This window comes from Leptodactylus fuscus, chromosome 6, assembly GCF_031893055.1.
Source record: "Leptodactylus fuscus isolate aLepFus1 chromosome 6, aLepFus1.hap2, whole genome shotgun sequence".
NCBI classification, from domain to species: Eukaryota; Metazoa; Chordata; class Amphibia; order Anura; family Leptodactylidae; genus Leptodactylus; species Leptodactylus fuscus.
Window position 1 is genome coordinate 121,600,735 of NC_134270.1, and position 15,061 is coordinate 121,615,795.

General features: G+C 41.5%; 1 protein-coding gene across 1 annotated transcript in view; it reads right to left on the bottom strand.

The window, feature by feature from the left end:
- Positions 1–300: 300 nt before the first annotated feature.
- Positions 301–15,061, bottom strand: part of ZNF281 (zinc finger protein 281) — a 523,665-nt gene continuing 508,904 nt past the window's right edge. The window contains exons 9-15 of the mRNA XM_075278252.1: positions 14,496–14,530; positions 14,165–14,354; positions 10,398–10,484; positions 9,048–9,235; positions 4,650–4,790; positions 3,600–3,822; positions 301–571 (exon numbers count right to left, since the gene is read on the bottom strand). Coding sequence (XP_075134353.1) covers positions 363–571; positions 3,600–3,822; positions 4,650–4,790; positions 9,048–9,235; positions 10,398–10,484; positions 14,165–14,354; positions 14,496–14,530 — 1,073 coding nt within the window. The 3' untranslated portion in view covers positions 301–362. The remainder of the gene's footprint in view (positions 572–3,599; positions 3,823–4,649; positions 4,791–9,047; positions 9,236–10,397; positions 10,485–14,164; positions 14,355–14,495; positions 14,531–15,061) is intronic.

The window sequence follows — 15,061 nt, forward strand, 5'->3', positions numbered from 1 at the left end:
AATTTATTAATTTATCTATTTCTATTATAATTTAATATGTTTAAATGGTATCATAGTACCTATCATTCTTTAATATTTGTACATGGTGTATGGAAAAAGAAAGGCATTAGATGGGTTATCAGGATCAAGCCTTCACTCGTCACAGTACCATGGTTGATGTTTAAACCTTCATAGCGAATGAAGGAAGTTTTCACATCACTGATCCATTCCCTGGTACTGACATATCTACAAACAGGAAAGCCTGATGGTATACTGCAGATAGATGTCCAAAAGCAGTAATTATGGAGGATTCTGGAATAATTTTTAGATTAGAATTTTAATCTAAGAAATTCGCAAAGAAGATGCTTCTTGTTGGGACCTTATCACCTGATGAAACAGCTCAGTCGATTCTTGAAGTACAGCAGACCTAGCTTAAACCTCACTTGGTCAGCGGTATTTTCCCGGAAAGATTTGTACTTATTAAATTTTTCCAGTAACTCTTTATCCTTTGGTATTTTCTTACTCTGGTGTCCAACAGTAACATCACTACAGGATCCAATTCTCAAGCGTCCCAATGCATCTATGAAAAACTCTGGAAGTGCGAAAATATTACAGAAATGAAGGCAATAGAGTAACAAGCAATGAAATAAGCAAAATACAGGTGAAGTAGTGGTGCTGGTGGTGGCATAATCTAGTCATTGGAAATAATATGTAGTAATTTAGAGTAGCTGGAGATTAAATGAGATTTTAGAGCACTGAATTACATTTGAAGGATTTAAAAAACAAGTACCGTATATACTCGAGTATAAGCCGACCCGAATATAAGCCAAGGCCCCTAATTTTACCACAAAAAACTGGGAAAACTTATTGACTCGAGTATAAGCCTAGGGGGGAAATGCAGTAGCTACTGGAAAATTTCAAAAATTAAAATGGTCGGAGTTTTTGGGTGCAGTAGTTGCTGGGTGCTGGGAAAGGGGAGGGGGTGTTTTGGTTGTCTGTCTGCCCCTTCCCTGAGCTTGAGGACTGGGGTTTTTCTTCCCCCCACTTGGAATTCAGCCTGGCTGAATGTAGGGTATCTGCAGTGCTTCTATTAACCCCTTCCCAATGGAACAGGAGCACTGCAGATACCTTATATTCAGTAGACTGGGCACTTTCAGACACAGGTATACCTAATGTGTATGTGTCTATGTGTTTCACAGTCATTTTCTACTTTTATATGTATTTTAGGGAAAGGAGTGATTTAGAACTTCTATTTTTTTTTTTTGCACTATTTTATGGGAAATTCTGTACATTCATATTGTGGCTGGTCATAACTCCCCCCCCCCCCACCTAAAAAAAATAAATAAATAAATAATTTTTTTTTTTTGCTGACTCGAGTATAAACCGAGGGGGACTTTTTCAGCACAAAAACTGGGCTGAAAAATTGGGCTTACACTCGAGTATATACGGTAGTTGAAGACCATTCCCATTAATATTTTTCAAGAGCTATTAAGAATTTTTCTATTCTGATCATTGGAGAAACCATTGAATATACCATTTGCAGTTGGATTTACAAATAGGGCTGGACTAACCCACAAGAAAATTAGTGGATTCCTCTGTTGTTTCAATGTCCAACACAGTAACGGTCCCTAAAATTCTAGCAGCATTATACAAATAATTTCATGATACCTTTGTCCAAAGGTGTGTTGGACAGGGGTAACAGTGAGTACCACCTCAGACTGGTCCACAGGTGAACAGGCGAATCCCTCAGACGGTCCTTAAAGGGATTCTACCATTAAAACATGTTTTTTTTCTAATGGCAAAGTCGGAAAAGCCTTAAGAAATACCGTTTTTTCCCGGTATGCTAATGTAATGAGTGTCCGGCAGCAATGAAGGCGGGCCCCAGCGCTCATACGCCGATGGAGGCGTCCCCACTGTTGCTGGAACTGGGCAATCCAGCCACGCCTTCTTCCTGATCTTCCTCCTCCCCTTTGGTGTCCTCTTCTTTCGTCGTCATGGGTGACGCATGCGCAGTCGGCTCTGGCAGCGAGACCCTGTTAGAGCCGACTGTGCATACTGGCCAGCGGCCATATTTGCGAGGCTGCAATTGCGCGCATGCGCAGTACGCTCTGTGAAGTATTTGCCGAACAGAGTGTACTGCGCATGCTCAGTAAGGTCTGTACAGCCCTCTGACGCCTGGATGAGTTCACTCGCGCGTCAGAGGGCTGTACGGACCTTACTGAGCATGCGCAGTACACTCTGTTCGGCAAATACTTAGCCGAATGTACTGCGCATGCGCGCAATTGCATCCTCGCAAATATGGCCGCCGGCCGGTATGCAAAGTCGCTCTAACAGGGTCTCGCTGCCAGAGCCGACTGCGCATGCGTCACCCATGATGACGAAAGAAGAGGACACAGAAGGGGAGGAGGGAGATCAGGAAGAAGGCGTGGCTGGATTGCCCAGTTCCAGCAACAGTGGGGACACTGTTCCAGCTGCCGGACACTCAATAGCATACCGGGAAAAACCGGTATTTCGGATGACCGGCGTGGCGGAGACCACATCAAAAGGTAGGAGATAGCCTACCTTTCTTAAGGCTATTCCAACGTGGTCATTAGAAAAAACATGTTTTAATGGTAGAATCCCTTTAAACTAGGTTGGCCACCAGCTAACCCTGGCATGGCAAACTAGACAAACTTTACTTCATATAGATACTTATCGTGCAGCATCTCAACTGCGTATATTATTGAAAAAACTACCCAGTTTATTCCTACATACTGTTGACACACTGAATAGAGTGTGAAGAGACCCTTCTTCCTCAGTGTACTCCTTTGGGATTATATATATTTTTTGGAAGATGATGATTTATCCACTAATGGTAACCAATTGTCTCTTAGAACACTGGAGGATATTCTATAATGCATTTAAATACTCCTAAAGTTTCTTGACTCCAGTTTGAAATCTGAAACAGTGCCCCCTCCTATCATGTAACTTTTTTAATACCAATGTTCTTATTTGACAGATGTTCTTATGTTGACAGGTCTTTTTGTTTCCAAAGGTACCAGGACCTGAATGCAACCTATCTCTCCATTCCCTATAGTATACCTCCCAACCGTCTCAAATTCAGTGGGATAATCTTGAATTCTGGGTCCTGTCCTGGTTGGTGGGAGGTATATTCTGGCTTGTATATTCCAGTTGAATGCAAGGTTGAAGCAAAGAGCTGTCAGCCCATGTGTGCTCCAGGGGCTGTAGGCACAATGTGATGACGTCACTCACATCGCGCTTGCGACTCCCTGAAGCCTCCAGGTGTTTTTTTATATTTAGTCGGTACCAGGATAGGGACATAATATTGTGAGGGCAGCTAGAGGAAGATGAAGGGGACATTAAACTGTGGGTGCACCAGGAGAGGAACGTTATACTGTAGGAGAAATTAGAGAGAAACATTATAATAAAGGGGCAGAACCAAAGTTGAAGTGGGTGAGGCTAAATTTGCTGCAGTCTGCTATATGTGCCACATATTCCATCCTTGTGTCCTTTGAAAATTGGGAGGAAGGCTATAACTGTGCCCTTGGTAATAAGGTGGATGCCTCCAGAAACTGCAGTTCATCTTTTGGGTCTAATTGTATATAAAATGTGACAATTACCAGTATGTGCTACTCGGCTTAATTTTGGGTCAAATCCAACGCCTAAAATTCGGTCTGTGTGGGCTAGAAAGAAGTTGACTACTCCACCAGACATGCTGCAGTGAGGGAAACCTGGGATTGTATGATAAGTTCCTTTCTTCCAGTGTAAACAATCACCATCCTTTCCCCCTTCTTCAAAAATGAGTGTAAAGCTGAAATGGTTTCCGGCAACATCACCTCCCACCTGCATAAAAGACAACCAGAATGAACATCAGTCAGTGCAACATGCTGAGGATTACTAACATATGGGGAAATAGGAATATGGAGGGGGAGACATGAAACATCACAACTGGTAGTGCGAACTAAGGGGCTTATCTGCCACTATCAATATCTGATGAGTGGGTGGTCCGACTGAAGACACTGCAATTATTCGACAGACTAAGGGTCCATTCACATGGAGGAAAATGGTGAGGAATTTGGTGTGAAACTTCAGCGCTGAGGAAAAAAGCCTCCCATTGACTTCAAGGTGCTGTTTCCATTTCATTGTTTAACTGCAACTCTAGGCACAGTCCTCACCAAATATATGGTGCTGTGTCTGGTAAATAATGAGGGGGATACAGCAGTCAGCTGAGCAATGTGGGCATCAGGAGTCAGACCACAATCACACTAATATTGATGCAAAAAACAGTGTATAGGCAGTGATCTACCAAGAAAATGTAACTCACTTCAGAAAAAGGACCAAAGTTTATATTAATGACCAATCCTTAAAGTGTAACTGTAACTATTCTGTAGTAAGGGCTGCACTGAACATTTTTTTGAAATATACTTTATTAATGTTTTATACTTTCATTTATCAGAACTAAGTGTTATTAGGGAGATCTATCCTGCATTCACCCCGTATTGCTAGTGTTGCTATCCCTTAACAATAGAAGAAAACAAATTTTGGTCATCAATATGCAGAATACAGCTGATCGGTGGCGGTGCGGTATGTCCATCCCCCTTCAGGTAGTCTTTATTACATTGATTGCCATGTTATTTGTAAACCCTAGAAGAGGTTTCTCAGCTTCTTACCAGATCCAGGTCAGTTGCTTCAAGCACATCCACCATTTTTTCAATTATAGTTTCATTGGTAAAGACAAAATCGTCATCCACCCAGAGGAAATACTTGGTGGTCACCTGAGACACAGCAAGATTCCTGCCTGCAAACCATCCCTACATAAGAAGATAGTCAATGTTACTACATTGCAGTTTTTCCATAAATGGTACAAAATATATTTTATATATAGTAAATAATATCTGATATCTGTGGATATAGTGAATAGAACATTCAGAACCAATAAATGAGAATCTCATCTTTGTTTTCTTATATGGCAGAGGGGCCCAAATAAGACCCTCTTCATCCCATATACTGTACACATCTATTAAAACATCCTAATGCTCTTGTGCTTTGGTATAAAAAGTATTTCTAACGCTAGGTTCACACTAGTGTTCGGCACTCCGTTCTGTGGTTTCCGTCTTCTGCATGCAAGAAGACGGAAACCACTGACCGAGTCCGGCCGTGAGCGGAGGTGAGCGTTTTATGTGCTCTGTCACGAAACCGTTTTTTTAAAACCGGACACAGAGTACTGCATGTCCGACTTTTTTAAAAAACACTCACCGCCGCACATCTTTCAAACCCATTCAAATGAATGGGTATGAAAGAGTCCTGCAGGTTTCCGTATCCTGCCTCTGTTTTTTGCAGGACACGGAAACCTGCAGAACGGAGACCGGGCGCAGATGTGAACAAGCCCTTAAATGCAAACCAAACAGATTACAACTTGCTGTACAGGATCTATATACAAGATAACATTCACTTATTTACTATTATATTGGGAAAAGTCCATATAGCACAGACTTACCAAATCTTTCAGAATCTTATCTAGAATGCCAGGTGCCATACTTGGACTAAACCCACAGCCACATTACTGTCAAGTAGAGATGAGCGAGTAGTTTTGATCGAATACCTCCCCTGCATAGTTATTGGTGTAAAAAAAAAAGCACCAGGGAAGGTTGGAGGGGAATCGAATATTTCCCACGTTTACCACGTGGTATTCAACCGAGTACACCAATAACTATGCATGGGAGGTATTCCATCGAATAGTATTCACTCTTCTCTACTGTCAAGTAGTATATGAAATATTATTTTCTCCTTATGTTAAAAATTGTCCATTTTTCTATGAAAAAGACACGATAACAACTAGAACCTTGGTCCTGGTGTTGTTTTAAAGATGTACTTCTAGTTGCTATAAAACTGGATATATCGGCAGTTAAAGACACAGCCAGGAATGTAAGCTGTATCTGCAGTTCTCCATTCCCAATTCTTCCTTTAACTGCTGGTATCCCTGGTTCTGAGGTGATTTTATATAGGTAATGTTAACATAACTGTGGGAAAGCTAAAAAGGATATGTCATACCCTAACTGATACTGCTGTCTGTTTAGTGGTGAAAATGTTGATGACCAGTTCCCTTTAATACTCATCTCTCCTTATTCCTGCGGTCCTCTTCACTTCAGGACTTGTGATGCCAGTGTCAGGACACTTGACAGTGAGAAGGACAGCAGGCTGCACAAAACAAAGGGCTGAGTATCTATGTCTCCTTGGGTTCCCTATGTATGCATTTTGAGGGGCCGTCTGGGGTCTGTATTTCTTTTTGGGGTGCTAGGGTCAGTATTTTCTTAGGAAATTTGGTCTAAAGTAGGTATTCATTTCAAGACATGATCAAAGGAGTCCTATATACTGTACATTTTGCAATTCAAATGTCCTAGATATGTGTAATATCCTGTATGAAAAAAAACATTTAATACATCTTTTCTGGTAATTTATTTTTCTGGTTCATAAGAGAAGCGTGCAAGATAAATCAGTGTTTCTCCACACACAGGGCAGTTGTTCCCTATGGAAACATATGGTCCCATGGGCCCCTTTGATAAGGAGTCAGATAAGACTGTTATATCTGTGCCCACTATACAGTGACATAACTAGGAATGGCAGGGCTTCGTGGTGAACTTTTGAAATGAGGCCCACTGACTGACCCCAGAGTATAATAATCTGAGACCCAAGGGAGGATACAAACATAAAAAACAATGTTACGCTGGGTTCACACCTGCGTCTGGGGTCTCCGTACTATGGTTTCCGTCTTCTGCATGGCAGAAGACGGAAACCATAGATCGGGTCCGGCCGTGCGCGGCGGTGAGCGTTTTAGGCTCTCCGCCGCGAAACCGGATTTTTTTATCCGGACACAGAGTACTGCATGTCCGACTCTGTGTCCGGATTATAAAACCCGGTTTCGCGGCGGAGAGCGCAAAACGCTCACTGCCGCGCACGGCCGGACAGCTTTCTCACCCATTCAAATGAATTGGTGAGAAAGTCTCCTGCAGGCTTCCGTCTCCTGCATCTGTTTTATGCAGGAAACGGAAACCTGCAATAAGGACCGACGACGCAGATGTGAACGAGCCCTTACAGTCCTATGAAAAAGTTTGGGCACCCCTATTAATCTTAATCATTTTTAGTTCTAAATATTTTGGTGTTTATAACAGCCATTTCAGTTTGATATATCTAATAACTGATGGACACAGTAATATTTCAGGATTGAAATGAGGTTTATTGTACTAACAGAAAATGTGCAATATGCATTAAACCAAAATTTGACTGGTGCAAAAGTATGGGCACCTCAACAGAAAAGTGACATTAATATTTAGTAGATCCTCCTTTTGCAAAGATAACAGCCTCTAGTCGCTTCCTGTAGCTTTTAATCAGTTCCTGGATCCTGGATAAAGGTATTTTGGACAAACAATTCAAGTTCAGTTAAGTTAGATGGTCGCCGAGCATGGACAGCCCGCTTCAAATCATCCCACAGATGTTCAATGATATTCAGGTCTGGGGACTGGGATGGCCATTCCAGAACATTGTAATTGTTCCTCTGCATGAATGCCTGAGGATTTGGAGCGGTGTTTTGGATCATTGTCTTGCTGAAATATCCATCCCCGGCGTAACTTCAACTTCGTCACTGATTCTTGAACATTATTCTCAAGAATCTGCTGATACTGAGTGGAATCCATGCGACTCTCAACTTTAACAAGATTCCCGATGCCGGCATTGGCCACACAGCCCCAAAGCATGATGGAACCTCCACCAAATTTTACAGTGGGTAGCATGTGTTTTTCTTGGAATGCTGTTTCTTTTTGGACGCCATGCATAACGCCTTTTTTTATAACCAAACAACTCAATTTTTGTTTCCAAAATGAAGCTGACTTGTCCAAATGTGCTTTTTCATACCTCAGGCAACTCTATTTGTGGCGTACGTGCAGAAACGGCTTCTTTCTCATCACTCTCCCATATAGCTTCTATTTGTGCAAAGTGCGCTGTATAGTTGACCGATGCACAGTGACACCATCTGCAGCAAGATGATGCTGCAGCTCTTTGGAGGTGGTCTGTGGATTGTCCTTGACTGTTCTCACCATTCTTCTTCTCTGCCTTTCTGATATTTTTCTTGGCCTGCCACTTCTGGGCTTAACAAGAACTGTCCCTGTGGTCTTCCATTTCCTTACTATGTTCCTCACAGTGGAAACTGACAGGTTAAATCTCTGAGACAACTTTTTGTATCATTCCCCTGAACAACTATGTTGAACAATCTTTGTTTTCAGATCATTTGAGAGTTGTTTTGAGTAGCCCATGATGCCACTCTTCAGAGGAGATTCAAATAGGAGATCAACTTGCAATTGGCCACCTTAAATACCTTTTCTTATGATTGGATACATCTGGCTATGAAGTTCAAAGCTCACTGAGGTTACAAAACCAATTTTGTGCTTCAGTAAGTCAGTAAAAAGTAGTTAGGGGAATTCAAATCAATAAAATGATAAGGGTGCCCATACTTTTGCACCGGTCAAATTTTGGTTTAATGCATATTGCACATTTTCTGTTAGTACAATAAACCTCATTTCAATCCTGAAATATTACTGTGTCCATCAGTTATTAGATATATCAAACTGAAATGGCTGTTGCAAACACCAAAATATTTAGAACAAAAAATGATTAAGATTAATAGGGGTGCCCAAACTTTTTCATAGGACTGTACTTACCTCTCCTGGTTTCCGGTGCACTCCCCGTTGATGTCAGCCATCTTCAACGATGGACTAGAAGTCACTTGAGCTGGGGCTTGCGACACGACGCATAAGGACGTCTAGAACGTCACCCAAGTAGCCTGAAGCCTGGCACTCCGATCATTATATTCAGGGGTCTCACTTACCGATTCCAGCTCACAGCCGCCTCCACAGAAGGGGGAGTTCCAGCAGCCATAAGCAGGAGCAAGGATCGGTAAGTAAAAAGGGCCCGCTACCTGCTGGAGTTACTCTATGCTACCGCTGCTACACCGATAGTTATGCTCCTGCCACTATAGCTATATCATTACATGCATAAGTAGCTGCAAATGAACAAACCTTTGCAAATGGCATAATATATTGCTCTACATTGGGGTCGTCAATCTTCTCAGGCGTATCATTGTCATCAGCCACAATGACCTTCATGTCAGGATAATATTGACGTATGCTCTTTAACAAAATCCTCAGCTTGTCATAGCGCAGAAACGTTTTGGTGGTGATGGTGACCAGGTCACTAATTTTCCGTTCTGTAAATAGAGGCTTCTGGTTATATAATATTAAGTTTGAAGGTGGTTCAGCAGGACATTCCATTGACTAGACTACAGTAGCTTAGTACATTCTTTCATTAATAGGGAAGATCTGCAGTATAAGACACAATCTATGGACAAGAGTGGCACAATTACTGGATAAGAAGTAGCTATATTAATGGATCAATTTTTAAAGGGTTGTCTTATTAGCACAATTCCTGAATATATCCTAAGAAACTGGGTTCTTTCAACGTGAAAAGGCACTACAAACAGAAGCTCCTACTTTGAGGATTCACAGATCAACCATGGTCATACATTCAATTGAAAGCAAAACATGTAATTCAATATTTCTTCTATAGTGGATGTTATAGGACCGTGATGGCGAACCTATGGCACGGATGCCAGAGGTGGCACTCAGAGTCCTCTCTGTGGGAACCCATCTGTGGAACAGATTATACTGTGTGGGTGCCACTGTAGAGCAAATTGTACTGTGTGGGGGTCACTTTGCAGCAGATTATAATGTGTGGGGGCCACTGTGGAGCAGCTTATACTGTGTGGGGACCACTGTGAAGAAGATTAGACTGAGTGGCGGTCCTTGATTATTTATATCACACAGTATCTATTTTATAGAAGACAAGTGATATTAGTACAGGCTGTAATAACACTGCACGGTCACTATGAAACAGATTCTGTGCAATGTAAATAGAGAACATTAATTGTTCAAAATTTTACCAAATGCTTGTATGATTGAAAGTTCTGTAAAGCTCCATTCACCTGACCATATTTTTGGGTGTGTAATTGTCCGCAATTGTGGATCCACAGAGCATTAAGGTAAAATTGCTGTGTTGGCACTTTGTGATAAATTAGTGGGTTTGTCCACATGGGAAAACTCCTGAAGGAATGGCAGGGTCAGCTTTGGAGGGATGCAAACTGTGGTTATCACTACTGAAGGGGCCACCATGAACCTGGAAATCCACAGCTTGTTATCCAATCCCAGACTTGATTCCAAAAATATGGAAAGCAAGATGTACTGTATTCAGATAATTATTGAGGTTATAGGCATATCATCCACATTATTCCTGATAAAAGATAGGATCAGTTTGGGTGCCTGGTATATTTTGATACAGAAACAACACATTTTTATGTTTTTAAGGTACATTACCTTTTCCTGGGTCATGTAAGCGTGGCATTGGTGGCTGCCGAATTGAAATTGGTATCTGAGCCGTGTGTTCATTCAGAGTAAACTTCACTGCAGAACAAAAACATAAAGATATATTCCTAAAGACTGCCGGAAGTAATCTGTTATCACTTGTGACCTTATTTTATGTTTTGTTGTTCATCTACCCCCCCTCCATCTCAGTATAATTCAAAAACAGATTTAGACAGGCTGAGTGTTTGGGCATCCATGTGTCAAATGAGGTTCAATGTGGATAAATCTGGGTAAAAATAATCTGCATACGATATATTTCCTACAATTCACTGCTCAAAGAACAATACTTTGTCCCTAATTAACAACAGATTCACAGAAGGGAAAAAAGAACCTTAACACATTAGGAAACTTGATAAAACTTCACTTTTATTTGAATTACAATAAAATACCAAAGATGTAAGTAAAATGCACGTGTCTGTATAGACCACACCACAATACTGTATTTATACTATTCAAATACTTGTGAGAATTGTGGCATTAGGAAGGATATAATGCAGGCTGATTTTCCCTACAATATTCAGCTCACTCCCTAAGCCAAAACATGGTAGAATGATATGTCAATAGGGCTAAACAACACCAATCTTTACCATTCCCATCTTTGGTATCTTATTGTAATAATACAAATAAAGCTAAAGTGTTATCAAGTTTCCTAATGGATTAAGGTTCTCTTTTCCCTTCTGTGAATCTGATATATTTCCATGGGGGAGTAAATCTGGGAGAGTCACTGGTGGAGAAGGACCTGAGAGTACTTACAGACCATAGGTTAAATTACAGCATGCAATGTCAGTCAGCAGTTTCTAAGGCCAGCAGGATATTGTTATATATTATAAGGGGTATGGACTCATGGGACAGGATTGTAATATTACCATTTTATAAGTCATTGGTATGACCCCACCTGGATTATGCAGTTCAGTTCTGGCACCAGTTCATAGAAAGGATGTCTTAGAGTTGGAAAAGTTTCAATGGAGGGCCACAAAACTGATAATGGTCATGGAGGACCTCAGTTATAAGGAGAAACCTAGGCTAAGGACCCACGTTGCGGAAGTGCAGCTTTTTTTGTTGCAGATTTTGTTGCAGTTTTTTGAGCCAAAGCCAGGAATGGATTGAGCAGAAGACAGAAGTATAAGAGCTTCCTATATATTGTTCATTCCTTTAGAAGTCATTCTTGGCTCTGGCTCAAAAAACCGCAACAAAATCTGCAACAAAAAAAGCTACATTTCCATAACGTATGGCCTCAGCCTAAGGGGGTTAAATCTGTTTATCCTGGAAAACAGGCATTTACGGGGGGGATGTGATAAAACTTTATAAATTTATAAATGGCCCATATAGGAAATATGGGAAAAAGGTGTTCCATTTAAAATCTATTCAAAAATCAAGGGGACACTCCCTCCGTTTGAAGAAAAATATGTTTAATCCAAAGAGCAGACAAGGATCCTTCAGTGTAAGGAATTTGAATCTGTGGAATAGCCTACCCCAGGAGCTGGTCACAGCATCAACAGCAAACAGCTTCATTAGAGGATTAGATGCCTTTTTATAGCAAAATAGCATTGATGCTTATGGAAATGTATAAAATGCCATGCCTCTTCGCATCCTCTGGTTGAACTTGACAGACATATGTCTTTTTTCAACCATACTAAGTATGTAACAATGTAAACTAGAACTGCACAGAGGAGGGTGGGGATCAGCTCCTTCTATCTGCTACACTTAAGGCTTCATATCATTAAAGGGATACTGTCAGGTCTGAAATGCCTCACAAACAAATATATATGTCATTAATAGGAGTAAAAACATATCTCAGTGGGCACAAGGTGATGAAATGATGTAAAGATAATGATCTTTTTATAGATATGCTAATCAGTCTGAAAGTGCATTGGGGGTTGGGCCTGATTTACCAGATTTACAGTGTTGTACTATTACGGTGCTGAATGTTAACTACACAGTCAGCGTGATGTAAGGGAGCGTTCACACTACCGTCAGTGTCCGACAGGTAAGTGTCCGCTCCTAGTGTCCGTTCAAAATCTCGCACGGACATTAGGAGCGGACACTAGCTGTGTCCGTGACACTTTTCATTCATTAAAAGAACGCACCCGATCGCCATTTAAATGAATGAAAAGTGTCACGGACACAGCTAGTGTCCACTCCTAATGTCCGTGCGAGATTTTGAACAGAGACTAGGAGCGGACACTACCTGTCGGACACTGACGGTACTGTGAATGCCCCCTAATACTGTGGCACAGAGTAGGAAGGGGTTAACTGTCTCATCATGGAAACTCCCTTTACAAAGTTTCTAATAATTCATTAACTACACTCACCGGCCACTTTATTAGGTACACCTGTCCAACTGCTCGTTAACACTTAATTTCTAATCAGCCAATCACATGGCGGCAACTCAGTGCATTTAGGCATGTAGACATGGTCAAGACAATCTCCTGCAGTTCAAACCGAGGATCAGTATGGGGAAGAAAGGTGATTTGAGTGCCTTTGAACGTGGCATGGTTGTTGGTGCCAGAAGGGCTGGTCTGAGTATTTCAGAAACTGCTGATCTACTGGGATTTTCACGCACAACCATCTCTAGGGTTTACAGAGAATGGTCCGAAAAAGAAAAAACATCCAGTGAGCGGCAGTTCTGTGGGCGGAAATGCGTTGTTGATGCCAGAGGTCAGAGGAGAATGGCCAGACTGGTTCGAGCTGATAGAAAGGCAACAGTGACTCAAATAGCCACCCGTTACAACCAAGGTAGCCAGAAGAGCATCTCTGAACGCACAGTACGTCCAACTTTGAGGCAGATGGGCTACAGCAGCAGAAGACCACACCGGGTGCCACTCCTTTCAGCTAAGAACAGGAAACTGAGGCTACAATTTGCACAAGCTCATCGAAATTGGACAATTGAAGATTGGAAAAACGTTGCCTGGTCTGATGAGTCTCGATTTCTGCTGCGACATTCGGATGGTAGGGTCAGAATTTGGCGTCAACAACATGAAAGCATGGATCCATCCTGCCTTGTATCAACGGTTCAGGCTGGTGGTGGTGGTGTCATGGTGTGGGGAATATTTTCTTGGCACTCTTTGGGCCCCTTGGTACCAATTGAGCATCGTTGCAACGCCAAAGCCTACCTGAGTATTGTTGCTGACCATGTCCATCCCTTTATGACCACAATGTACCCAACATCTGATGGCTACTTTCAGCAGGATAATGCGCCATGTCATAAAGCTGGAATCATCTCAGACTGGTTTCTTGAACATGACAATGAGTTCACTGTACTCCAATGGCCTCCACAGTCACCAGATCTCAATCCAATAGAGCATCTTTGGGATGTGGTGGAACGGGAGATTCGCATCATGGATGTGCAGCCGACAAATCTGCGGCAACTGTGTGATGCCATCATGTCAATATGGACCAAAATCTCTGAGGAATGCTTCCAGCACCTTGTTGAATCTATGCCACGAAGAATTGAGGCAGTTCTGAAGGCAAAAGGGGGTCCAACCCGTTACTAGCATGGTGTACCTAATAAAGTGGCCGGTGAGTGTATATCAATGATAGATACATAGTTCTCTAAATACGTGCCAAGATTATCTGGTGACACATATTAGTGCCTTTCTTCTACTATTCCATGTGGTCAGCCCCTGTCTCCTACACTACTGTGCAAACCAGACAAGTAGTAAGTAAAAGTCACTGAGACCTTAATAAAGTCAAATAGTAGATTTTTAGTGACATCTTACCAATATCCAGACTATCAATGTCATACACTGTGCTAGTATACGTGATAGACTTCAGAATGAGATTTAATATACGGATGTTACTGGTACTTATAGTCAGATGTTTTTCTCCTTTTCCATGAACCTGACATTTCGTTGTCCCAGATATTTTTACAAGGAAGTCCATGGTTCCCAAAGATGCCTCAAGAGATACCTGCAGCAGAGGAAGACATGGATGGATAAATACTGTAGCAAGAGATACTATAGTGACACATAAATAGAAGGATGGAGGATGAATATAGATAGGGTGAGGACAGATAGTTTTGTTCTGCTTTTTGACTTTTCGATACTGTACCGTATATTTTGGCAGATCTGCATTAACCTGCAGTCCTGAAAAAATAAAAGAGAGACAGAAATAGATAAAACATTATTACATTATATACACACATAATCACACACACACACACACACACACACACACACACACACACACACACACACACACACATATTGGCGTTGGTGTTAATTGTATGGAATAATTGTTTTATATATTAATAGTTCAAGGGGTTGGGGATGCCTAGTGTATTATGTTTATCTATATTTATATTTAATTTAGGGCAAATTGATAATAAAATTTAAATTTTTTTTAGCCCTCTATAGGGAACTTGAGCCTAAGGTCATTAGATTCATTGCACCATATAATGCAAAACTACCATAGTGCAGTCTGTAGCAGTCTGTAGAAAAATCCCTGCATAATTATTGAAGCCTGCCACAAGTCACAATAGATATATTACTTGGGCAGGTCTAGGAGCCTTCAGAAGGTGATCTCTCCTTGTAAAACAGCAAAGTCCTGACATCCGCCATAATAGTACAGCGCATGCCGCAAGGGGTTAAAGTCTGTAAATAAACGCAAACATTCTT